Source organism: Corvus kubaryi, unplaced genomic scaffold, assembly GCF_017639235.1.
Source record: "Corvus kubaryi isolate FWS band 111438036 unplaced genomic scaffold, C.kubaryi_AGA036_p1.0 138, whole genome shotgun sequence".
NCBI lineage: Eukaryota > Metazoa > Chordata > Aves > Passeriformes > Corvidae > Corvus > Corvus kubaryi.
In genome coordinates, this window is record NW_024580672.1 from 1,288,946 (window position 1) to 1,314,854 (window position 25,909).

A 25,909-nucleotide genomic window follows, 5' to 3' on the forward strand; every position below is an offset into this window, starting at 1 on the left:
ACCCCCGGCCCGCCCGGCACCCCCGGCCCGCGGGGCCTTTGATGCGCCCCCGGAGCGGCCGCGGCTGCGGGGCCGTCGCGTCCCCCGGCGGCACAGAGGGAGGGGCGGGAGCCGGCGGCGCCGCTGCGCGTGTGGGAGCAACAGCCTGAGCGACAGCCGGGCCCTGGAGGGAGCTCCCGAAGGATGGGCGAGGAGGCGGCGGCAGCGGCAGCGCACTCACAGATGGGCCAGCGGAGGATGAATTAGAAGCCACAGGAGGCTGCTGCCGGCACCGAGAGGGGAAGAGGAGAGGAAGGGGCTGGACTTGGAAGAGGAGGAGGAGGAGGAGGAGGGTGCGCGGGGGGGTGGGGGGGGGGGGGACTGAGTATCGCTAATAACAAGTTAAAGACTAATAACAATAATAACAGACCACCTCCGGGAGGATCCGCGGCGGAGGCTGAGTGAGGGATCCCCGCTGAGGCCAGCGGGGTCGCCGCGCTGGGTATCTTGGAGAGACGCTCAGAGGCATCAGTTTGTGGTGGTGCTGGATGATTTTTTTGGGGTGGGCGGGGTAGGGGCTGTGTATGCGGGAGAAGGAAGGGGTGGGAATCTGAGGAGGAGACTATATTTTTATTATTATTTTTAATTTTTTAAATATTATTTTCGCCGTACAAAGAGGACGCTCGGAATTCACCGGCCTGTCGGCTCCCGAGAGGGACCCGGGAATTGTGGGGTCGCTTCTCTTCACCTGCTTTTTTTTTTTTTTTTTTTTTTGTTGGTTGGTTTGGTTTTTTGTTTGTTTTGATTGGGGGCTTTTTATTTTTATTACTCTCCTTATCCCTTCCCCGCTGAGCAGCGGCGGCAGCAGCAGCAATATGGCTGGTGATGGGCTTTTTGGGGGGCGCTGGCGGCGGGAGGAGCTCTCGGAAGCCCCTGCGCGCCCGGCTCGCTGTTAGCTATGGCAAATGGCAGCGGCGGCGGCTCCTACCCGGGCGGCAGCGGCAGCGGCATTAGAATGAGTAACAATATCAACGCCAACAATCTCAACACAGACTCGTCCTCCTCCCCCGTCAATGTGCCCAAGATGGATGCGCTCATCATCCCGGTGACCATGGAGGTGCCCTGCGATAGCCGCGGACAGCGCATGTGGTGGGCTTTCCTCGCCTCATCCATGGTTACTTTCTTTGGGGGACTGTTTATCATCCTGCTGTGGAGGACCCTCAAGTACCTGTGGACTGTCTGCTGCCACTGCGGGGTCAAAAACAAGGTAACTGCCCCTTCCCTTCCCCTCCTGCTGCCGGTGATGGTTTGTTGCGGTGGTGGTGGTGAGGAGTAGTAGGAGCCCAGCCTTATAGAGCAGGACACCCGGGCGAGGTGGCGGTGGAGCGGACGCCGTGGGGCTGTTGTTGATGGCAGTGTGCTGGCTGCTCGTGGCTTAGGGTTGCCACGGGCTGTTGGGAGCTGCAACGTGGGCAGCGTAGCTGGAGGGGTGAGGTGTTGGGTGCAGTCCCGAGGCGCCTCCCCCGTTCCCCCTTCTCTGTTCCACCCTACACAGGAACTCATTCGTTTTCATCTGGGGGCACGACAGTTAACACCTGGTGTCCGACGCTCGCCCTGTCGGAGAGGCGCATGCTGGTGTAGTGGGACGGTGCAGATCAGAAGTTTATATGCACCCTTGGGACCCCATATGATGGGGTGGGAGCTTGCATACGCTGATCTAAACTGTCAGTTGTCTTGTGGAATGAGAAACTTTGGCAAAATTGAAAGGCTGAATTTCTCACTCGAGGGAACCTTTATAAAGCCAGTTCCACTCCCTGAGAACATTTGACGTTTCTGTTTGTTAGGTTAAATGTAGCTATCTAGAAGTATTCTGTACATTTGTAAGTATTCACTTAACCTGAGTGTGAAGTCTTTGAGGCAGCCTCTCTGCCCCTTTGATTTTCGCATATTACCAGCTGGAAGAAGGCATGCGAAGTAAGTTCAGCTTCTGCTTTGAAGGGCCTATTTTCAAACCAAAGCTAAGAACTTGCTCAAGTCCAGACTTTAATTTTTGATTACGAAAAATGACATAGAAAGTGTTACAACTCTGTATTGTGAAAGTGGATTTTGACAGACCCCAAAATAGACCAGCAACTGGAGTTTCTCCCCTTCCCTTTTCACATTTTTTGGATTACAAATGGAATAATATCTGCTTCAGTTATTCCTGGCACACAGACACCCACAAAAACACACACACCTTTTAATATATGGTTGCTAGGTTGCTGGTTTGCTTTGACGTACAGTGAGCTGTCTTCCCCTTTCTCCTGTCCCCTCCCCCCTAAACACACAGCATATATGCCAGCTGTATGAAGGGCCCAGCATTTAGGGGAAACCAGAAACAAAGTTAGAGCATGGAAAGTTATGGTACTTGTTTGTCATGTAGTTTGGGTTGCCTAAATGAACCTCCATACTCCAGTTGGAAGTGAAACTATTATAGTGAACTTGGCCTATCTAGGGAAGGAGTGATTGCTAAAGTTAAGGAATAAAAGCTTTTAAGTCAGCCTGAAGCATCAGGAATCCTATCAGACAGCACTACTTTTCTATAGTCATTTTGTTTTTCATTCAACACCAAACCTGAACTTGCTTAGAGGGGTGTTAGCCAGGTATGATGACACAGCTCTAATGAATTTGTGATAATAAGATACTCTTTCCCACAGCAGTAAAAGGCAATTTTCAAGAAAGGGTGAGTAGTGAAGACTTAACCTTTGGTTTCATTGTGTATTTAGCATTTTTGTCTCCACAGAATGAGACAAATCTACAGAGGCTATCAGAGCTCTTGACGAAAAAGAAAAATCTGCAGGTTATTACCTCGTGCTTCTTCTTCTCGAGAGAGTAAGAAGTTAGAGACTTGTACACAGACTTCTTAGGCGTGGTTTCTTGGTGGGTCCTGTTGGTCAGAGAATCCATTATTGGGACACAGAGTTAAAGCAGATCAGTCATTTCTTAACTGGTATAGAAAGGTGTGTGCAAATTGTCTTTAAAACCTCTTAGGCTAAATATGTCAGTTTAGTAACAGGCTTCGTCGAGGGGTTCAAACACTTCCAGTCCAAATAGCTTGACATACTGTGGCTATGGCAGGTTGTAAGATTTGAGTTTATTTCATCTTTGAAACTGAAGTTATTCCATGAATGTCATTCCCTGGGGCAGGAGGATAAAGGGCTCTGCAGGTAGGGGGAGATATATGTCTCCTTTTAGATCCTATTTGTTCCACTTGTAAGGGTTTTCAAAAGTCTGGCGAAAAAGAACTTTCAAGGGCTGATCCTGAATTCCTTATACGATAAAATAGGGAGTTGGAGGGAATTCTGTGTATGCAAGGATGTTAGTTATAACTAGTTATTGCAAAACACTTTTCTAGTATTTAGGGTATAAAGGCTAACTGAAGCAACAACTGGAAATGTCTTAAAATTTGCTGTTACCAAGCACATACTTTGCTGCTTGGTGGGTTTGGAAAAGCTGCCAGTGAGAAATGTGAATGCATATATATGCTATGTTGACTCTATTGGACCTGCTACAAAAGCAATTTTAGAAGAAGTAGCTCCTCCTACTGCAGGATTGAAGAAGTTTTCTGCATATTAGGAGCTTTCCTTTCCTGTGCTGCCTCTTCTGCTGCTCCACAGGTTGCAGGGAAGTTGGGCTATCCAGCATCGTCTCACTACATAAAGAGCGGTCCCAGTGAGAAAGCTAAAAGAAATCTTTCTCATGTCTACTTTCTGTGGCCTCTTATTGAATAATTCACATAGATATATATATATATGAATAATTCAGAGTTAATGTGCTAATACTCATATCTGTATCTGTTATTGCAAAGAACTACAAAACGTTTCATTTTTTTCTCCCTGCTATATTCTAAGCATGACATATTCCATGGATTTGTCGATGATTGTTAACTTGACTGTGGGATGTAAAACTTTTTAATGGTTACCTAGAAGGATTTAGAATGTGATTTGTTTGGGGTTTCCCCTCTTCAACTTAGTCAGTTTAAAGTTGGAATTTAAAACTATGATATAAACAGTTTAACACTTTGTGGTATGAAATTTCATTACATTTTTTTTTCCTCTTGGAGATAAGAAAGTCAAGATACTGTAAGTCAAGAATATGAAAACTGCTAACAGAATCATCATTACCTCTTAGAATTCCGTATCTCATTTATGTAATTGTATGTGAATAGAACATTACTCTTAATCATGTACTAAAAATGATTGTAGAAGTTTTAGGATTTTCATGCTCCACACTTGCTTTGTCAGTTGGCATTTTAAAAAAAATCTTACTAAAAAGTAAATCTTTACCTTCATTGTCAGTGTTTCATGTAGTGTGATAGTCACTACTATTGGAGCCCTTGTATTCCTTTATTTAATATGGTGTATAATTTTAAATGGAATTTTTCAAAATTAGCTACAGTGTATTTGCAACCAACCTTGAAAAAGGCTGGTTTTCTTCTCAGTGTTTACATCTACATTTTCAATAGCGCTTAGATACTGCTAAAGAACTTGTCATTGCTTTTTCTTTGTCCCCTGACCAACTCATTTCTGTTTGTGTATGAAAAGTAGAGTGTGAGATTAAACTTCCTTGGACTGGACTCTGACACCATGCGCTCTTGTTTGTGGTAACAGCAGAAAAATAAATACATCTGCATGGTGATGTGCACATAGGGGCTAAATGCATATTATACAGTCTGTAGTTCTTTTGATTATATGGATCTGCATCAGTGTTTTCTGTGCTCCTGGAGGGCATTTGCTGCTGACATTATCTGATTCCGTATTTTGGCTTTGAACAAACTCTAAAACATGACCAAGGAGCAGTGGAATGAGAGAGCCCAGGTTTGGGGCACAGTCAGCTCCTGGTGCTGGTCAGTGCAGAATCAAGCGGGACTTGTTTCCTGTTGAAGAATATGATACTGGACCCTTTATTGCTGCTCCTTGGTTCCCCAGTGAAGGGTACTTCTTATGGACCTTATGTCATCAGGCTCTAGCAGGTAGAAAATATCCTTACTGTGATGCTTTCAGTGTTTCGAAGAGCTTTTCCTCCCCACAACCCAGGACATGTACACATATAAAATGAAATTATGATTGTAGGTAGCAGTTGCTAGCCTGAAATTACAAGTCCTAACAGTTTTCTTTGACCTTTGTCTCCATATTTCTGAAATGTAGTAATTTACACAGTGCTAGATTTGGTCAGTAGAAACCAAGCAACATTCCCATTTATTTTGAATAGAAAAAACCCTGGTTTTGCTGGAAATAAAATATTTGCAGAAATTGTCTTTGAAAAGTTAACAATTTCAACTCAAAACTCTAAAGCCAGAGAAAACTTCTAAGTGGATAAGTTTAAGTTGTCCATAAAACAAGCAGTATTCATTCCAGGCTGGCTCTCGTGTGGGCGAGGTTTGTTGGTTTCTGAGTGATATCTGCATGAACACCCTCTCCAAATAAAGAAACAAATTTGAAGCACGATCTATTGAGAAAAGTTTGAGTGTACATTGGGAGATACATGTGGACACATAATGCAGGAGATCCCTTCATTTAAATCTGTACGTGGAAACGTCGCCTTGACTCCCGTGAAGATGTACTGTGCAGCAGCGTATGATGAACAACTGGAAGGCTCAAGGGATTAGCGGCAACTGTAATGCATTTTGCTTGTTAGTCACATGCACAGCCTGGCTCAATCATTCCTGTCTCATGGCTGTCAGGTGCTCTGCACACAATTACTCCGGGAAAGCCTCACCAGACAGGTTGCCAGTTGAGAGATGGCCATGGTGGGGAGGTCAAGGTCTGAAAGAAAAGGTACTTCGCAGATGTATAAGCAGAAAAGGGCTCTGGTGTGGAGAGGTGTATGCTGCTGTTTTCCATGCACTGAAAAGGAAGATACTTCTGGCTCTCTGGAGCTTATAAAGGATTTCACATTTTATAAACACATGCTCAAATAGGTTATGCATGCAGAAAAGAGAATTTAAACAAGGATTTAACCTGTAAATCATTCTCTACCAAAATGTTATTTTGGTACAGTATCATTTTCAAGGCTTTGCAACACATACATTTAAGGAGAACATCTGCATTCAGAAAGAACTTAAAAATCTCACATTTGCAAATCTCTAAGTGCTGGTTGAAAACCATTAGATTTCACCTTTTTTTCCAGTTTAGCTCAATAGAAGAAATGCCTATAATAGCGAACAGAAAGCTTTTAAGTAACACTGATCCGTGTACTCAGTTTTGATGAGTTGGGATTTCTGAATGTGAAATGAGGGCAGTTTACAGCCCCAGAGACAGAAACACAGAACATTTAGAGAGCACTAGCCCTGAGTATAACCTCTGCAGGGATGGGATCTAATGATTATAATTAAAACCAGCAATGATCATACTTGGATGTCCTGTATTATTGCAAGAAAGTGGATTGTGAATCTTAGTCATTGAGTGTCCTTCCTGGGACAAATCCTAAAAAGAAGCAGTAATCTCTAGACAGCAGGCACAACACAGAGCAGCAGTCAGTGTTCCTTCTGAGATTGGCTCTGCTATTCTGTGGAATCCAACTCAGAGTGACAAAAGTTTATGTGAATTTCAGGGCTGGCTGGTGATAATTCCCCAGCAGGATCAGGCTGTAGTTCAGCAGCAGCAAGGCATCCTGTAGTGTGAGGTTGGGAGGGCAGCAGTCACTGGGGAGGTGCAAACATAAAAATAACACTAGATGAAATTGGGGAACAGGGTATCCCTTTGCTTCTACTAAACATACCTAGTCACATTGCATAGAAATGTGTATTTTACATGTATGAAAATTACTGAACTACCAGTAGTCTGAGGAAGGCACAGTGAATACAGCTTGTGGAGGTTTTCTAAGGGAAAGATTGCTGAAACATTATGTGTGGGTGTTAATGGTTAAAAAATATTTTTCTCCCCCACATATGATTTTAGTGGCTAAAGGAAATGAACTACACTTTGAAAAGCTCTTGTAAAAAGCTGTGTTTCTGTAATGGGTTTATATGCTGCTACATGGCTGAAGGCTTAGAATCCTAGAATATCTTGTGTTTGGAAGGGAGCTGTAACGATCATTGAGTCCAGCTCCCTGCTCCTTGCAGGACTACAATGCCTCACTGGGAAGTGAGTGCAAAACTCTGTTAGATCACAAGACTACACTGGCATTTATGCAAAATTATACAGGGCTAAATACACCAGTTCCAAATTAGAACTCATGGTTTGTCAGTGTGGGCACGTTGTCCGGGGCACACAGGTCACCTTGGGTGACAATGGAGGGTGGAAAAGCAGCAGAGTCTGAATAAATGGGAAGGAATGATACCTATCTTCCATGCCTGTCAGAGACATACTGGTCAGGAAGGGCCCATTTTGAATCCTGATGGTATTTATAGCCTGAGAATACATTGGGTTTTCATCTTTGAGAGGAACACTTCATTTCCATATATAGTATACATAGTTCTGTTTAAATGAATGTGCTGCCACTGAAATGTGTTGAGTTTCGTTTGCTTTGAGATGATATATTGCATGTATTTGTCTGTTTGAGAGTTACAGAAATGAGAGAGTTATCCAAGGTCTGTTGAAATAGAAGGAAGCAGTCCTAATAACTTCAATGGCTTTGGACTCAGGCCTAGATGTTCACAGTGTCCTAGATGAATTAGATTACAAATTCTAATGTTAACATTTTAAGCTTTTAAAAGCTTTTTTCTTTTATTGTAGCAAGTTGTATTTACTTGGTTTGTGGCCATTATGTCTGAGATTTCAACATTAGAAACATAATATTTAAAAGTTACACATGGTATGTTTCCATTCCGGTCAAGAATTATACCTTCTGCCAGGCTCCCCTTGGAAATTAAAACTTGAGTGCTTGAATGGCTGATAATATCCTATAAGGATATCTCTCCTTCAAGCTGATGTGCAATGGTAAATGTTGGCTCTTTTTTTAGAACTGCAGTAAGTGCACATTTAGTGGAACTGGCAGAGGTCCCTTGCCCCCATGGATCACCTGCAGGACAGACATATGTGCAGCTGCAGCTCTGAGTCCTGGAAATCTTTTTGCATTCACTACCTAAGTTAAGTATCAGAACTGCTACCATAGAGTGGGGGAAAAGCCCCAAATTCATCATCACCAGGACACAAAAATGGGGAGGAATACTGTAACCTCATCAACAATTGCAGCATGACACAACAACTGAATAGCTTATCCCTGTAACTGTTAAATACAGGTCTACTGTGTTGCTTTTTTATTGCTGTTTATATAATAAAATTATAATACAGTTTTGTTTCCCCTTTGTCCAAGCAAATGATGACTAAATATTTTGGCATACTTGATTATATTTCATTCATTTTTCATGGTGTCTTTTACATTTTTATCTAATGGCTTAGCTCATCTCTTTTTTTAAAACTAGAAGGGTGACTCACTTTTAATATGCTATTACTATTATTATTATTAGTAATGAGATTAACTTTAGCACTACTGGTGTTGGATTAATTTTCTATTTTAAGTATAGGGAAAACATTGTTACAGATAGGTCTAAAAAAACCTGTTTGCAAATGGTGACTTTAATATTGCAAAAATAAAGAGAAAAGTATTAGGATGATTCTTTGTTCAAGCATCTTGTAAGTCTTTCTAGTATAAACTCAGTTAAACACATTTAAGTTGTGATTGTGCACAGATACTGTACGGGACAGAAATTTTTTGGAATGAGTTACTGACTTCTTGAACCTGCAATGGTCCTGGTTGGTGTAGAGCACTTCAGGTGCTGCAGATATGGTGAATCCTTTGGCTACAAGTGATCTGACATAACTTTTTTTGAAAGTGAGTTTGCAGATCAACAGGCAGAAGGTTTGTGATGTTCTTACATTTTCTAGGTTATCATACTAAAAGTATTGTTTCATAAAGAAGCTGACAAATTCTACTTGGGTTTTGAGGACTGAATGAAAAAAATCTCCTTATTCCTTTTCCTTTTAGTCATAAGAACAGCTTAGGTAGGAGAAAACATTGCAGAGTCTGTCTGTATGTGGTGCAAGCATTTTTCCCCATGAGGGATTTTTTTTAATGCTTTGATTATACACTTCTGATAAATTGGTTTTGTTATATGGGAAATTTTCCCAGCATTTGGTGGTAGTTTTCTTATACTATATATATATATACAATACACTGACACCTGAAGGTTTCTGATTCCTTCAGGATCAGAAACAGGACTGCAGGCTTTATGTTTGCATTATTTTTGTATCACTTAAGACTCTCAGCTATAAGCATGTTTCTTTTCTTTCACTCTTTATGGGTCTGCTTTCTGATTTAAGGCTGTACAAAATTTTACCTGACTAAATGCTGGTTTTCCTCCTTTGACACTGCCTTAGATGTTTGTAGTGGTTTGGTCTGCTAACCTATGACAATGTTTAACCTCTGGTGTTGTCTTTTGGTGAGTCAGAAGAGCTGAATTCATATGACAGATCTCTTGTTCCTGAAAGAAAACAGCACTGAAAACTTCACAGTTTTGATATTTGGAAAAATAATTTTAGCTGCTTTGCTGGAATGTGTCCCTAGGATATAATAAAATTTTAATTTATAAAAGTGGAAAATGCTGTCCAACATGTGGAGCTCTGATTCTGCCTGTATGATGTAAGAGAGAAAGTTTTAATGCTAACCTAAATGATATGTATGATAGGAAGACTGTGGTATCTCTGTGTTGCCAACTGAATGATTCTGTGTGATTCCAGGAATGAAAGAAAAAAGCATTTGCTTTTTCTTATTTCCTGTTGATGGCACTGTGCTTGTTATTAAGTTATGCATAATTTTGTAACAAAACGTACACAGCAGTTGTTTAGGTCAAATGTGTGGAACTTGCATCACTTGCACAAAATAGCTGTTTAGACATCAAAATTTATATTTAAGATCTTAATAAGGTCTTAATCTGAATTGATTTCAGTCAGTTTCAGTTCATTTCAGAAAGAGGTATTATTGCTCTTGAAAACTTTTTTCTTTATTCAGATATTTATTCATAAACATAAAAGCTAAAATCCATGTATCTTTTTTTTATTTAATGTTGACCTTACACATCATACTGTAGACTTGAGTTGGTTTTACTGAATCTCCTGGCTTTTCTGTGTATATATATGTATGGGAGGGTAGTCAAGCATTTGTAAAGTTACGCACTGTTTTAGAGCTCTGCATTAGCATCTAATAGTCTTAATTTTAATTTTCTTTTATCTAAGAGGTTGATACCTACCCAACAATAAAAATATATATATTTTGAGCTGATTGCTCTTACAAATAACTGTAATAAAAATTAAGTTAAAAATAATTTTTTCATGCTTGCATTTTGAAAACGTTCCTGAAATTTCCGTGGCTATAGTTACTTTAATAAACCTATAAAGTGAGTTAATTTAAGGAGTGTGGGTGGGTGTGTTGGAGGTGACTGGGCGATGGACAGAGCTCCAGACTGTCATCCAGCATTTAACTGGATACTCTTGAGTGTAGGGAAATACCAGTTTGTTTTAGAGCATAGCTGATTGCATGATTATTTCTGTGAAGGTGTGCAAGCCTTATTTTGCAGTGTTTGCATCTACTTTATGCTTTGGTATGAAGTGAAGGTGATGTAAAGCAGACCTGATTTGATCTAATGCCTGTTGAAGTTAAGTTACATCACTTATAACTTTTTAAAACACAAATTTAATCCATCAGAGCAAGTGGAGTGTTTTGTGGCAGCAGTATTTTTTTATTTAGTCTTCTAAGACTGGGCTTACTATCTTGAGGTGCTGGCTTGACAGTGCTAATAAATCCAAACTTTAAGTCTCTGAAGAGACTTGCTGCGAGGAACCTGAGCTGTGCAGACTGGCAGGTAGCGGTAGCTCCAGATCCTAAACCTTTCTGTGTGTTTTTAGGTCTTTTTACTGAGCAGAAATGATTTAATAGGTAAAAGTTGAATGCTGAAAGGTTTTAAGAGAGGTCGTTTCATTATTGCCATGCTAAGTATTGATTTCATGGTGTCCTTCGGAGGATAGGGTTTTGGTTGACTTGGGCATGTAGCTGGATGACTTTTGAGAGTAAACTGTAGCTTTCCCAGCGTGATTAGGTAGATTCCTTTCAGGTGAAACTATTTAGGAAGATGAGCTCCAACCGCACACCTGGTCTGCTCCATCTGTTAAGGGGCTTGGAGTCCCTGCAGCTGGTTTGAATTAGTCTTGAGGGTGTAAATGCTGAAGTGCAGGCATTGTGGACCTCTTTTATTCTCTTATGTGTGTCTTGCTCCTCCTCAAGGTAAAGTCAACCATGCTTGTAAGGGGGAAGCCTGGATGAACTTTTTAATAAATGTCTAGCTTTTTTTTCTTAACTAGTATACAGTGTCTGTACAGCTGCTCACAGTTGGTCTGTCAGGACGCTGCTCCTTTTATTATGCTGTAACTCTGACTTAAGGGTTAAGCTTATGCTCATGGACTTTCTGTTGGTGCTCCAGATGTGCTGGCCCTGGGAGGCTTCTGGGGCAGGCTGGGGATGGGATGGTGAGCTGGCAGAGGTGGTGGTGGTGGCAAGGCTGAGACAGTGGATGATATCTTACTGCTTTGAAGTGTTACAGGTGCTCTGGGTGTGTCAGAACTATTGATTAATTTCAGTAAAACTATTGTAAAATGACCCTTTAAAAATTTTTATTGATCTTCTGAGAACTTTGGCAAGTGTATGAAATCTGTATGGATAAAACTGTTACCATTTGCTGTAGCTGAGGGGGAGGAAAATGGTTTGGGATAGGCTGCTTAAAGCAGCTGCTGCCTATTTTATCTAATCTGAGGTAACAGGTACTAGAGCTTGGTGCCCAGGGTGTTGTTTTCTATAGGTGAGAATTGGAGTTTTATCTTCAAAACATTTAGAAGAAGTGGAGAGAAAGGTAACAATAGCTCAAATTAAAGGTAGAAGTTCTAGAAAAGCTTCTGGCAATATAAACAGACCTCTTGAGGCTGTGCCTCACGAGTATTTGTGTTCTTCCAGTTCAGTCAAAAATATTTATGAACAAAAAGTAAAGGAACAGTTTAAAATGCAGACTGTTTTTATAACTGGTTCTCAGGTTGAATTGTGTTTTCCTTGGGACAAGTTTCAGTCCCACGTACAGATTGTTTTTAGCAGTGAGCACAAGGGTTTTCCATTGATTTGTAAAATACTCTTTGGATTTTAAATGGTATGTACTTGTAGGTTATTGTTACAACTCCCATAGAAAATACATACTTCTATGAATTAAAATTGATGGCTCTACTGGTTGTAGCTAAATGAGAATGTGCTCTGAGAGCTGATGAAAATGACAGTTCAAATTCTGTGCCTTAAGACTGTAGCAGTGTTAATATCAGAGAAAGTATAGGGGGCTCTTCACCCCTTTAATTATATTGCTGTTGGATCCTGAATGTCTGGTTTTATGTTGTCAGCTTATTTGGGTTAATTGGGCTGCTTTCTAATAATTTATAAGACCATCAAGTTAAAGTATTGGATGATTAAGTCACTGAGATTGGCTCAGTTGGTCAGAGTACAGTGGTAACACCAAGGCTGTGGGTTCAATCCCATATGGGCCATTCACTGAAGAGTAGGACTTGATGATTCTTGTGGGTCCCTCCCAACTCAGAATATCTGTGATTCATTCTTTTCTTAAACAAGCTCAAACCCTTACAAATCAATTATTTTACATTTTAAAAAAAGTTTAATTCAGTGCATATTTTGTAGCAAATGCTACATTGATATAAGGTATTTTAAAAAATAATCATTATAGTCTTCAGAATTTAATTGTAGGTTGTTCCCGTTTGTCCTCTGGCCTCAGTCATTTGATTAGATTATGTAGTCTGGAGTTAATGCTCTGTGTCTCACCAGACTTCTGAAGGTGAAAGCCTGAGATTCTTGTTTAGTTGTGTAACAGTGGAGCTAGAACTTTGTGCAAATGTTTTAATATCGGGAGAGATGCAGTGTGTCTGTTATGGAGATGGACCTTGGAGAATTAGCATCGCTTACAAGTGGTGCAAGCTGGTTTGTGTTTTGTATTGATGCATTTTAAGTAAAACTAATTCCTGCACTGTGTGTCAGTGCTTCGGCATCGTTTGTTCTGTTTAGAGGGCTGAAAGGCTTATGTTTTAGTGTAGCATATCCTGCAACTGGGAAAATTCATTATTGGAGCTCTAGGATATTGTTGTGAAATGCTCCACCCTATATGAGGAACATTGTGCATTCAAAATTTGACTTAGCAATTTAGAAGACCTATCTCAACTACTTTTCTGCTGTAGTATTCTGAGGCCACTTGGTTTTGCTGGCTTAGTTATGCCAGATCCTATTACCAGCTTTGACAAAGGGGCGATCCTCTGCCCCATGCATCTTATGAGGTAAAAGCAGATAATAAGGAGAAAGCCAGGAGAGGAGGAGGACTGTCAAAGAACTGATTTGTCCTAGTCCATATAAAGCAACCTAGTGATTAAGATAAGCAGGTGATTTAATTAACATGCATCCACTCACCCCTTTTGTTAAATTCATGAAGGGAATGTAGTTTGAGTCCTTTAGAGCAGTTACAATTTTAAAGAGCTACAGGTGGTTAGAAGTTGCTGTGCCGTTCTAAGTTCCTGTGAAGATTTATTTTTTTACATGAGCAGAGAATAAAAGGAATGAAAAAAAGTGCTTTAATTTAGATGGGATGAAATTTTAGCTGTAGTATATTGAGGAATTTTTAAAAAGAGAAGGGAATGAAGGCAGGTGACAAGAAGGAGGGATTCTGTCTAGCTCAATATGCACTGTATGGTATTCACTTTATATGCAGACACTTGGAATGTGCTTGCTTTATTGCCATTAAAAAAAACCAAACGCAGTTTTTGAGTTCCCATATCCACATTTGATTTAAGGAATTATCTTACTTTTAGGATCTAGGAAGGTTCCCAGTTAAACATATGCTTGTTGGTTTTACTATTTTTAGCTTCTTTGAACAGCACGTGTTCTCCTGAGATATTTATTTGTGAATGTTGTATTCTGTTCTTAAAAGGAAAATCTCTCTCTGTCTAGATTCTTTTTCTGTATCCAAGAAAGGAAAGGACCAGGGTTCTTGTCAGTGCTTCTTCGAAATCCTAGGAGACGGGGTAAATTAATTAAATCTAAAATGGATCCATCTGGTAGTGCTAGCAATGCCAGGGGAGAACAGGTGAAAGAATCTGAGCCAGAGAAAACAGATAGTGCATTGTATAACATGTAAAGTTCTTAGTGACATACTGCTATCAGAAGACTAATCTTGGTGTTAGGCTTTTTACTTTTTGTTTAATCTTGCTTTTAAATCGGAGGGTTAAGGGGGTAGTTTGAAATGCTTGTTTCTGCTGCACTGATAAAAAAACTAAATTTTTTTTTTTCATTATTAATAAAAGGCAAATGTATTTAGTCCAACATGCAAGAAACATACCATTTCCTTTATGGGTTTGTTTGAAAATAAATGGGTTGACATTGTTTAAAACAAAAGTGAAATGAAGTCAATGTCAGAAAAATCACTTACCATTTAAATTTAGAAAGGTGTTATGCAAAACAAAAATCACAAAAGGTATGGTGCCAACTCAGTTTTGCCCCCAAATTTGTGTAAGAAGAATACAAAATCTCTATGCAGACATTTTTGTTGCCAAAATTACCTTGTTTAAATTCCTGGCAATATTTTGAAGGTAGTGATTGCATCACTTGGAATAGGAATGTAAAAATTGAAATGTATTACCTGTTTTGGGAGGCATGAAAAGGTAAACGGTATAAATGCTGGGAAGAAGTGAATTAGATTGGAAGAGAAATGGCAATGAGGAGATTAACAGACAGTGTCTGTTCGCAGTGCAGGGTTTTCGTTTGGCAGGGCTCCTCAGCACACATTCCCATTTTATTATGGCACCAGTTTGACATGGTTTCTGTGTCATGGCATGTGTTATGGGGCATGTGTCTGAGAGAAGGCTGCTAATGTGCAATCTCTGTGGAAATCGGTTTCATCAGGGCAGGTGCCTGGGCCTTTTGGTGTGACTTTAAAACAAGTAGAGAAAGTAGGCCATAGAGCTTTTTGGGAACTTAGGAGCTTAGTAGCTAGATCTTTATCCAGCTTAAAAAAAAAAAAAATCCATGTCATTATCTACCTTTAAGTCAAATGCCATCCTCGACTATAATTTTTTTAAGCATCCTCTGTTATTTTATTTCATGCTGCTCAAGTTTCACTTTTTTTTTGTAGTTTAAAAATCCCAACAAATCTCAGTGAGGACATTTCACATGAAGATTGGAAGGAGCATGTCTTGCTTGTCTCACTTGAATTTGCAGCTCTGAGGTGGAAGATTTTAGGTGGTTTGTAAGATTAAAATGAATGTTGTCTTTTTATAGCGGAGAGAATTGAATTCCAGTTTTGATAAATAATTTTCAGGAAAAGATGCATTTCTCCATATTGGAGTACTTTCAAAACACTAATGCAGTGTCACTAACTAGGGGAAGGGCAAAGATGATGCAGAAACTATTTTTTTTTTTTTTTTTTTTGGTTAGGTAGTAAATATTTTAGTTTTTAGTCTTATATTTTGATTCTGACCTCACAAAATGAAATAAAGGCAGTTAATGGCTTTATTCATGGTGATTTTACAGGAATCTTATTTTGACAAGTGTTTATAGTGTTCAGGAGTTGTTTCCATATTAGAAGTTAATTTGTTGATTTTAAAATTCTATGCAATACATCAATTCTGCCCTCTGCAGAGCTTTAGTCTCTGAATGTTTCCATTCCTAGCGTACAGCTATATAAATATTTGTGTAAAACATAAATTTGTATATATATAAATATGACTAAATCTGTTATGAAAAATTACACCAAAGTTTAGCTGGTTTTACAATGTGCTGTTCTATTAGAGTGTATTATGTTCATTTTAATCCCTGTAATATACTGTGGAAAGCCTGCAAGAATAGTTGATTAAATATGTTTCTCATTTGGAGAAATATGATAAATTCTACAGTCCCCCTCAAATTAGTTGATTGCATGATAAGTGATGTAGCTGCTAAATTACTGTAGAAACTGTGGTCAGATGTTTAATATGTTTCATTTGTTTTAATGATTCTTCAGTTTTCATGTAATTGTAGATTTGTTAAGAGTTTTGTGTGGTTTATTTGTGGAAATAACTATTACAGCAGACACACTAGTACATTGAAACGGGCTTGCTTTTACTAAGTGATGAGCCCTTGGGAAATTTAGCACAGCTTTTGAGCATTGGAATGAAAGAAAGAAGTGGCAAGGTGAAAGCAATACAGATCACAACTGGTCTGTAAAAGACAGTGAAAAGAAAATGTTGACTATTATGTAATATATTTTTAAGTGCCTGGTGCATTCATGCTTTTCTAGGCCATTGCTATGCTGTTCTTTTTATCAGTGTGCCTGTTGTGTTCTGGAGTTCCCTTAACTCTTCAGTGCAGGGGTTTTGGACTTAGCATTGCAATGCTGTTTTCTCTTATCTCATCTGAAATCTACCCTCTCAATACAGACTGGGGTATACATGGCCATAAATTACATGGAGACTATCATTCCATGTTTGATTTTCTTTTTTTTTCCTTCTGAAGTGAACATTATGATTTGGAGGCCTGTTGCTATATTTATTGTAATTTGTAGTTCCTGGTTAGTGGCCAAGTTTTGGTGAAACTGATTAGCAGAAGGCAGAGAAGGTTTGATACAGATTTCTGGATGTTTACATGAGAAATAGTTTGGTGGTATCTCAGGCTATTCTATTTTGCAGAGAGAAGTCTGGAATAGTTATTTGCAATACAGCACCTAATTTTTGATGTTACTGCCCCTCTACAGTGTTGGCCCATTGAGTTGTAAAACATAAAATCACAATATAAATTAACAGTCTTATTTTGAAGATGCATGTCCTGAGGTTTTTTTAAATCCAAAAGAAAATCCAGTATCTCGCTTGCTTCCTCTTATAAGCCTAATGAGTACTTCCACAGCTGAGCCTGAATGAGACCAGGATTAGACTTGGTGCAGGAAGGAGGTTTCTAGGTAGGAACTGGCTGATCAGTGTAGCAGAAATAAGCAGTGCCCTGTGGTTTAAAGGAGCTCTGAAGTCCTGGGCTTCTACGAGTGATGAGATGTTGGAAGGCTGACCTCAGCCAGAGCTGCCAGTGTTCAGTCTTAGTGAGAAATTACACCTTAACTGTTGTTTAATTTATCCAGATGGCTTTCTGATTTCTTGGATGCTGTAACAATGTAGCTCTTTTAACCTGTTTGGAAGAGGCTTTTTTACTGTAGAACTTCAGTAGTAAACATTCATTGTATACATACTTAAAATATATCTCACTGACTGGATAATGTCTGAACCAGAAGTTTTCTACTTTATGCTTTCCTAGTAGTGAAAAGTTGAGGTCAAGCAAATTCTTCTAGGCAGTGCTACTTAAAAACTTAACTTTTGGTAGGATTACCTGGCGTGGCTTTTATTCTTCAATAATTTTTTAGATATTAATCCACAAATCCTAGTGTTCTCATAGTTGGGATCTTTGTGTGTGGCATTTATACAATTGTACAGCCAAAACCATTCAGAGGAATTTATTAGCACAGATTTAGTATTTCTTTTTAATTTGTTTTTATTCTTAATCTAAATTATAGTACTGTGATCCATTGCATTAAGAGATGCCATATAAAAAGCTTTGCTGTATTGCTTTTTTTCAGGACTTCATAGCAGTTATATTTTTTCTGTTTAAGTGGCTAAATGCTTCTTGGAGTAATTCTTCAGTGAAATACTTTATCATAGATGTAGAATTCGCATTTTTGTGCAGCCAAACATCAATTTGTTTACCCACACTTTTCCTCTCTTCACCCAGTGCTCTGTTCCTTTTGCAAAGAGCAGCCATTCCATGGCTTTGTACAAAAACCTTCTGTCAGTGTATTGTCTCTGTGTAATTTTGGATTAATGTCATGCTTACAGGGCTGGTGCATTCTCAAAGTAATTCATTATGATATGCAATTTAGTGTTTGTGTACAAGTCCCTCTGGTATTCTAATGGTGCCGGGACGCTGGGGATAAATGATAAATTCCAGGTAATGTATGCATCATATGGAAAAAAGTGAGATATGCTTTCAGGACTGTAGGATGGTGGTTATGGATATCCATCCAGACCTGGGTGCATCTTCCTTGGCAGCCTGTTACTTTGTCTGAGGATTTGTGGGACTTCTAATTTTTTTATCCCTTTGATTATTACTCATTAGGGACTCTTCCTGACACTTCGGTATAAAGTTTTATTATAATGCAGACTTAAATAAGTCTCAATATTACAACAATTTCCCCAACAGTCCCCAAGTGGAATTTCAGCTCTATGCAGGTTTCGCTAGAGGAGTCCTGCAGCGGCTCTCGATATTGGGCTCACTGGCTGTAGGTCTTTTCTGGAAATTGGAAGTGAAGGAGTGTAATAGAGGTATTTTCTCATTCCTGAGGAGAAATAACATTCTGTAGATTTACAAGGGTTCTCACATTATTATTTTTTTTTTTTTTTTCCAAATGCATCTAGCAAGTATTCTCAGTCAAATCAAATCTGAACTTGTACTTAAGTAATTTTATCTGGTCCGGACTGAAGCTCTTGTACCATGATGTTCTGAGAACTCTTTGGTTCATATTGAAGGCACTGTCAGCTGAGGTTCTTAAAACAGTATAAAATTCTTAACTGCATAATTTATTACTGCTAGGGATACAAATGGGCCAGTGCCAAAGCCTGAAAACAAAATAAAAACTGGATTTAGAATCCAGTCCAAGAATTCAACTTAAACATAGCAAATGCTTGGCCAGAGCTGGTAGCATTCCAGCATTCCAGGTCTGAGGCCATTCACTGTCATTGGTGACATTTCAGCATTTGAGAGCATTTGCTGTTAAGTTCTGTAAGTACTGAAAGCCTCCCAATAGCAGTCCTAAGGCAGTTAATGAGTTAAGATTGCCAGGGGTTTGTGATCTCCTGAGTAGACTTTTTCTGGAAATGAAATTTTCTTTGTTTTAAAGAAAATCTTGGATTAACAGAAGTTTTCTACTGAGATTAAGAATTAATGAAGGAAAAAACAATCCTCAAACAATTCACAGCCAAAAGTACTTTTATAGCTTACAGGGCTGGCATTCTCTAGTACCAGAAATACTATTTTTTTTTTAGCCTCATACAGATCCTGGGGGGTAATGGAAGATTACATGATGCTTATATGATTATATTTTTTAAAATTGTGTATTGAGCTCTGATAATTTCCTGGTTTTATATATCTTCCTTTATAAAGAATGTTCTTATTGAAACAAGAAAATGTGTCCCACAAGTTTAGGGTAGATGTTTCAGATTTTGAGTAGCTGTACTTTCATTCTTTTTTATTTTTTTTTTGAGTTTCAGAGAATCCCTGCTAAGATATGTCAAACAGTACACACTTAATTAGTTGTTTTAGGATCACTGTAAAATATAGATCTAAACCAGCCGCATGTAATGCAACAGCAGTTGCTAAAATTTCAGTATGTTACATAGTAATAGGAAGTTAGAGCTGGGCACAGTACATTTCAGAAAAAATGTGTATGGGTGTGAAAAACATCAGTCATCAGTTAAGTGGAGCGTAGCGGTTGTGTATGAGCACATGGAAGCACTCCAGGAAAGAAAGAGGAACAAGAAATATTACACTTAACACAAATTTCGCTTTAGGTACTTAAAGGTGTTTACCCACAATGAAATTTGGCAAGGAGCTCAGAATTTAAAATAATCTCAAGCATAATGCACATGCATAATTACTGAGAGCTGTGAATGAACCTAGAAAAGAAGTGAATTCTGCGTTTCATTGGAAAGTTGAGTTTTGGAGAGTATGAAGATGCAAAAAGTCAGACCACAGAAGAGCCTACAGAACATTATTCACTTCTCCACCCATATCTATTCCTCATTCTCTTTGTATGCCATAAACTCTACTCTTTGAACTTCAATGAAGGCCTCCTTTGTGTGTGTTACTCAAGTAAGATCAGGTTTCTTCTTTCCTCTTGTGTGCTCTTTTGAATATGTGTATTGTGCAACTTTGTTCAGGAGGAGAGGGAGTGACAGAAACCTGCCTGCAAAAAACTGAGATCCAGGGGTTGCATTTTAGCATCAGCTTATGAAAGTCACACAGGCAAAGATGTGCATATCCTACATCCCACAAAATGGAGGCATGCAGCAGTTGTGTGGTAGGGTGGAGAACGCTCTAGCCTTGGAAAGGGAAAGCAGAGTCCTGAATGGGCACAAGGAATGGCCTGAAAATATTCTTCAGGCTTCAGTAAACTCAACAATAACAGAAATAATGTTAGTCACAGGCCTGATTTACGGAAGGATAAATTGCTATATACAGGGAATTTGGGCAGCTTTTGTTTTTGCTGCCTGCACAAGGAAGAGATTGAAACTTCAGTAGAAAAGGAGTGAAGAGTAGCAGCTATGAACCTTCATGGGGTGGAATGTTTTCATTCAAGGAGTTTGTCTTAAAAGATGAGGAGCAGAGAGGCAAAAAAACCCCAGCAAGTACCACATTGTTCAGGATGATTAATTGCAGTAGAGAGGGTGGGAGACTTGGATAGAAGTTGAAAGCTGGAACTGGAAAGTTGCTAGAAAAAATGAATTCTTTTTACATTTGCTTGGTCAGTGTCCAGTACCCTCTTTTTATCCAGTGTAAATAGGAAAAGATTGTGGCACATCACTACTGGTTTTGGTTTCTTATCCAAATGCTTATTTTGCTGACTTGAGTGACGATTTTGCGTTTTATCCAAAGTCAAAATATTTCTCTCTGGTTTTAGAAAAACAGTTCCTTAAATAGATTGCCTCTTAAATTTCTTTAGTGCGTTTGAAGGCAAGTGGACCGCTGTGAAAGTTCCCCTTTTTTAAGACGGGCCTTGGATACTAAAGGAAACAAATATTTGTAGTAAAATGAGCATAGTTCAAGTCCACAATAGGAACCAGAAGTTTACTTGGTAAAAATGGAAGCTGAAATTATGTAGTTGTTGTATGTCTCTTGGAAACACAGCTTTTTAAATGACAGCTTTTGAAAGGGCAGCAGTACAAGGAGGATATTTTTTTTAGTTTGAGTTTGATGCAAGGGCTTCCTAAATACAAATGACTTATGTAGATTCCAAGCTAAAAGCATGAACAGAATTTCTTGGGTTTATTCAAGCTTTATGAAAGAAGGTAAGAATCCAATATATCACAGAAAGAAGAGAAACCTGTATGATGCCAGTGTGCTGATGGTCCTACTTGCAGCTCTCAGCCTTACTAGATGATTGGAGTTTTAATAGAAGCAGGTAAGCTTGGCACAGCTGTGATCCCACACTGTAATACAAGCATCACAGTATCTTCTTTCTTGTTAATCATAAATGTCAATACCTTACTTGCCTGTACTTCAAAGTAAGGTAATTGAGAAGTCTGGTATGCCTTTTTATTCAAATATCACATTTTCTGGCAGCTGTGGAGTTGGAGAGCTACATAACTTAAAGACTTTTCCATGTGAAATTTTTATCTGTTTCTGTGATCTACTACCTGTATCACTTAAACAAAATAAGCACAGAGTGAATGAAAATTAAGAGGTGACCCTTACTTAGGCACAGGCTTTAAGTCTTTATAAAAGCTGTGGTCTAAGAAGTGAAAGCTAGATGATATGTTTAAAAAGAAAAATTATGGTGCCATGGAAAAGAAGTAAAAAGGAGTGGCAGTTATGAAACCTGCCTTGGAGATTTACTGTATAGAAATTCTTGGGTCACAGCGTGGAGCTGTAGACAGACACTGAAGCTGTACAGGGATGAGATTTACACCTCAATGGTCTTGAGCACGTTTGAGTGAATCCCAGATGGCAGAAGCACTCCTGGCCCCATATAAGTCTCTGAGCGTGGAAACGGAGTTTTAACTGTAGATCCACAATGTCCTGAGCCTCCAGAAACTGGTCTATTCAGCATGCCTATGCACCCAGAACAGCTGACTAGTATCAGTCTTCCCCAATTTCTCATTATAATATTTCTGGTGTGATGGCATCTGCTGTTCTTTGGAGACCAAAAGATAAAATACTGGTACCTCTAATATCCGTAGCCCCATGTAACACAGTCTTTGCATGTACTGGAGAACATGAAAATGGGTCCTTCTATTGAGATCCTTCACAGCATAGTGTGCCTTTATGGATGGATAGTTACAGCTTTTAGCTAGATATTTGGTTTTAGAGGGATTGTAAAATGTTATATTTTGTTTTTTATTAATGTGTGAGATACTAGCAGCTATTAAATTTATAGTTATACCTAATTATTGGCTTATTTGTTGAGACATGTGAAAACCATACCCCATCTGAGGCAGGAACTGAGTTGTGGCACTCAGCATAACTTCAACTGTCTCTGCTCAGAAACTTCAAATAGGCTTTTTTGCATTCAGTCAGGCTGATGTCAGGATGATAGTGCAGTGGGAAGCTCAAGCTGCTAAAGTCAGTGAGGAGAAAATGCAGTCTTAGAAGAGGTGGTAGTACTAAGTAGGTGAAAGTCATCAAATTGACAACTTGAGACATTTGGATAATATCTTTCCCTCTTCTGACTTAATAAGAGGACAAGGGGTTCATCTAAACTAGAGTGAAGCCTTGGGACCACGCACAGTTATATTGAGAAAATGAGAAATCTGATCGCCTGGACTGGTCTTTAATTTGTTTAAAACACAGCTACCTCAAATGTGGATCAGATTCAAGACTATGTAAGCATGTTTTGGCCACAGTTCACTGGTGAGCAACATTCATTGTTGCAGGGAACTTCCGCTCCTTCAGGAATGTATTAACAATAAAGAGCCTAAAGGTAGAGGAGGTTATTGTTTTTCACCTCCCTCCAGTGCACTGGGCAGTGGGTTCTGCTGCAGCTGTGTGTAGCTCGGGGATTTGTCCTCTTGACACTGCCTGTGTGACCACTGGCACTGCCTGGAGGAAGTGAACTGTCCTCTACTGTCATGGTCCCACATGGTCCAGCATGGATGAAAGGAAAACAGGCTGGACCTGTACCTGGGAAAGTACAGTTGCAGTGTTGAAGACTTCTCAGAATGTAGGTGCAGCTGTAATGCAGAAACTCCTGGATTCTGTGATTTATTGCTCAGAAGGCTATTTGGTAATACAAGACCTAGCGCAGAAATTTAATCTCTTTGGGCCTATGTTTGATGATCACATTTTGAATTCTTTCTGGTTCTGAAATGGAATCCAAACAATTCTGACAATATCATTGCCATTAAGTTTATCTGGGCTCCTCTCAGCTTTTAAGTATTTATCTAACTTCCTTAGAGTTCTTACTTTAAAATTTCCGACAAAGTTCTACAAAACAGATTGAATGTTGTCGTTGTACTCTGATAAGCTCATCTGTGGAGGATAGCTTCTTTCTGGCTTTCAAGAGACCAAGGTCTGTGGAGTCTGCTCTCTTATTGGAATTGTTTAGGATTTATTTCTGTATTTTTAATGGCATCTTAATTGGGCTTTTGGCCAGCTTTATGTAGGAAGATAACAATTAATGGCAGATAATGTCTAGTAAATGAGTTGTAATGTTATTCCTATTATTTACCTTTTTATGATATTGGAAATTCAGACTTACAAGTTTACTGCAGAAACCTAGAAGGATTTTCCTTGGCTCTGAACCACATGCCCATTCTGTATTCATGGTAATTAACAATAGCAATGAAGTGCAATTGGTGAACATTGAGAGGACACACACAAGGCTGGCTTCTTTGTGATTTGCTATTTTGATACAGTTACTTACATTGTATTTTAAGTTCATGCCAATTCCATTGTGGAGCACTTGCAGCCCAAAGGCTCACAAGTCTCTCTCTGCATGGAAGTCTTCTAAATGTCTAAATCTTACATGAATATTTAACTTGTCTACCAAGTTTTGCTTAAGTATGATTTATTTAGAAGAAAGTGAAAACTTTCCAACTCTGCTTTACAGATTTTGTTGGCAGTATTTTTCAAGTCTTAAGCTGCCTCTGTTAGCATGTAGTGAATTAGCTATACTTGGAAGTCTATCCAGCATTGGGAGATGGCTTACAAAGTGTGTATAAATAAGAAAGAAGAATGCAAACCATAAAATTTTGGACAAATCTTCAAGTAGACATAATTCCATATGTTCTCCTTGAGGTTCATGAAATTCTTGCAGGCAAAAGCATTGAGTATCAATGTTTGTGTTTTGGAAGAGAATTTGTCATCTGTTCTTGCACTTGTAATGCTGTTGTACATACCGGCATCCATGTGAAGATCTTAATATTGTAGGCGCCAAAGCATATCAGACCATCTTTGAAAACTCTTAGGATGAAGCCCTGGTTTTGTTTGAGGTAGATTTTTCTTAACTGCAGGGAAAGGATTTAAATCATTTTTACCTTTGGTTTGGCTCCTCAGTGCCCTATTCCTCAGGCAGCTGTTGAAACTGCCAGAAAGCACTGAGTCAGAGGTTTGCACTGACTAGTCTGCTGTCGATACAGTATCACATTTGCTTTGCAGAAGTGCCAGCTTAAAGAGTGGCATTTCCTGTTGGAGTGATCGGAAGAATGGCAGGAGACAGAATTTACACAGCTGTCTAATGAATATGCTAAAACGTTTTGAGTTATTTTGAAATGTGGCTCTGAAATTCCCCATTTAGCTTGTGCAGTTGTGAGGAAATAAATGTAACTGCCTACAATGTGGTGAAATGCTTCTGAAAGTCGCTTTCCCCAGCTGTATTACTACAAGGTCACTCGCTGAGCCTCTGCCTAAGGGTCCGGGGTAATTGGTGTCTATGGAAAGGTTCATCTCACCCTGTTCTTTCTTTTAGTTACTCTGTGTTTTCTACTCTAAGATCCTTCCCATTTTATCCTTCTGCCTTTTTGAGATAGTTGCTCTTGTTGCAAAATCCCAGACTTGGAGAAGATGGCACCATTGGTTCTACTTTGCCACGACAAGGTATATTGGGGGCTTTTGCCAGTTCTTTGGTGACTCTTAATTAGTTAAACTACCCAGTAGCCAGAGGCAAATGCAGGGGAAAAGACCTATATGGAGTCGATATGTGGATGTATAATAAGGGGAGTGTGATCAACCTCAGGGTTCTGCTAGTGCAAAGGAAGACAGTTTTTAGTGACATGGGCCAGATTTGATGATGAAAGGCAGCTAAGGGGAGAGTGCAGTAGTTGAAACAAGTGATACTGAGGATGCAGACTCTACTACTGGTATTACTGAAGAGGAAAGTGCTGTGAGCCTGATTGTGAGGGAACAAAAATGTAAATACTAGTACCACAGCAAATATGGATCTTCAGATTTTGCCAGTGTGGCAGGGCTTATGTGAATGGATGTGGGCAAAAGGCAAACAGGGATGTAATGCTGAGCAGGGAGGAGAGGACTGAGTAATGGGGTGATTTTGCAGCTGTCATAACAAAAGATACACTGGGTGAAGCTATGAAAACAAAGTTAATGGGTGATACAGGGCTGCTTTTTGTAGAGTCTGTATAGCCTAATTCTACATGTATTGAATGATAAAAGTTTGTATGCTTCACGGAGGTTCTCATGTAATTCAGGCTAAGGAATTCTGACCCAAAAGTTTCTCTAGGGACAAAATATGAAATAACTACATGGAAATGGAATAAAGCCAATTTAAATACATTGGTTGTTTTATTCAGTGCAAGGGGCATTTACAAAGTATATGAATTGCATTTTATGCTTTAGAATTAATTGTTCAAGCTTTTGATATTATGTATTCCAGAAAAAGTCAAAATTGTGTAGACCTTTAATTTATATACAGTAAACCACTAGTAAGACTATTGAGGTGTATTTTACCTAAATTTTAGGTGATTATTAACACATGAAAATAGCGCTAGTTTATATTTCCTTGAATTTGTCCTTATTTGTGTCTCATTTTTGCTTTCGGAATTTAATCTCATAAAGTTGCAGAAAGCAGGTTTCATACATGAGGTATGAGTGTGGAAGTTGAGTAATTGGATAGCAGGGAAAG

The 25,909-nt window shown here is 39.2% G+C and overlaps 1 protein-coding gene across 50 annotated transcripts in view; it reads left to right on the forward strand.

Annotated features, from left to right (window-relative positions):
* The first annotated feature begins 358 nt into the window (after positions 1 to 358).
* The window catches only part of KCNMA1 (potassium calcium-activated channel subfamily M alpha 1), a 439,385-nt gene continuing 413,834 nt past the window's right edge, over positions 359 to 25,909 (forward strand). For 31 of the 50 annotated variants that reach the window (XM_042018574.1, XM_042018575.1, XM_042018566.1 and 28 more), the window contains exon 1: positions 566 to 1,246. In XM_042018574.1, coding sequence (XP_041874508.1) covers positions 938 to 1,246 — 309 coding nt within the window. In that variant the 5' untranslated portion in view covers positions 566 to 937. Of the gene's footprint in view, positions 521 to 563; positions 1,247 to 25,909 lie in introns of those variants that run through there. The other 19 variants (XM_042018552.1, XM_042018553.1, XM_042018562.1 and 16 more) reach the window with 6 other exon arrangements.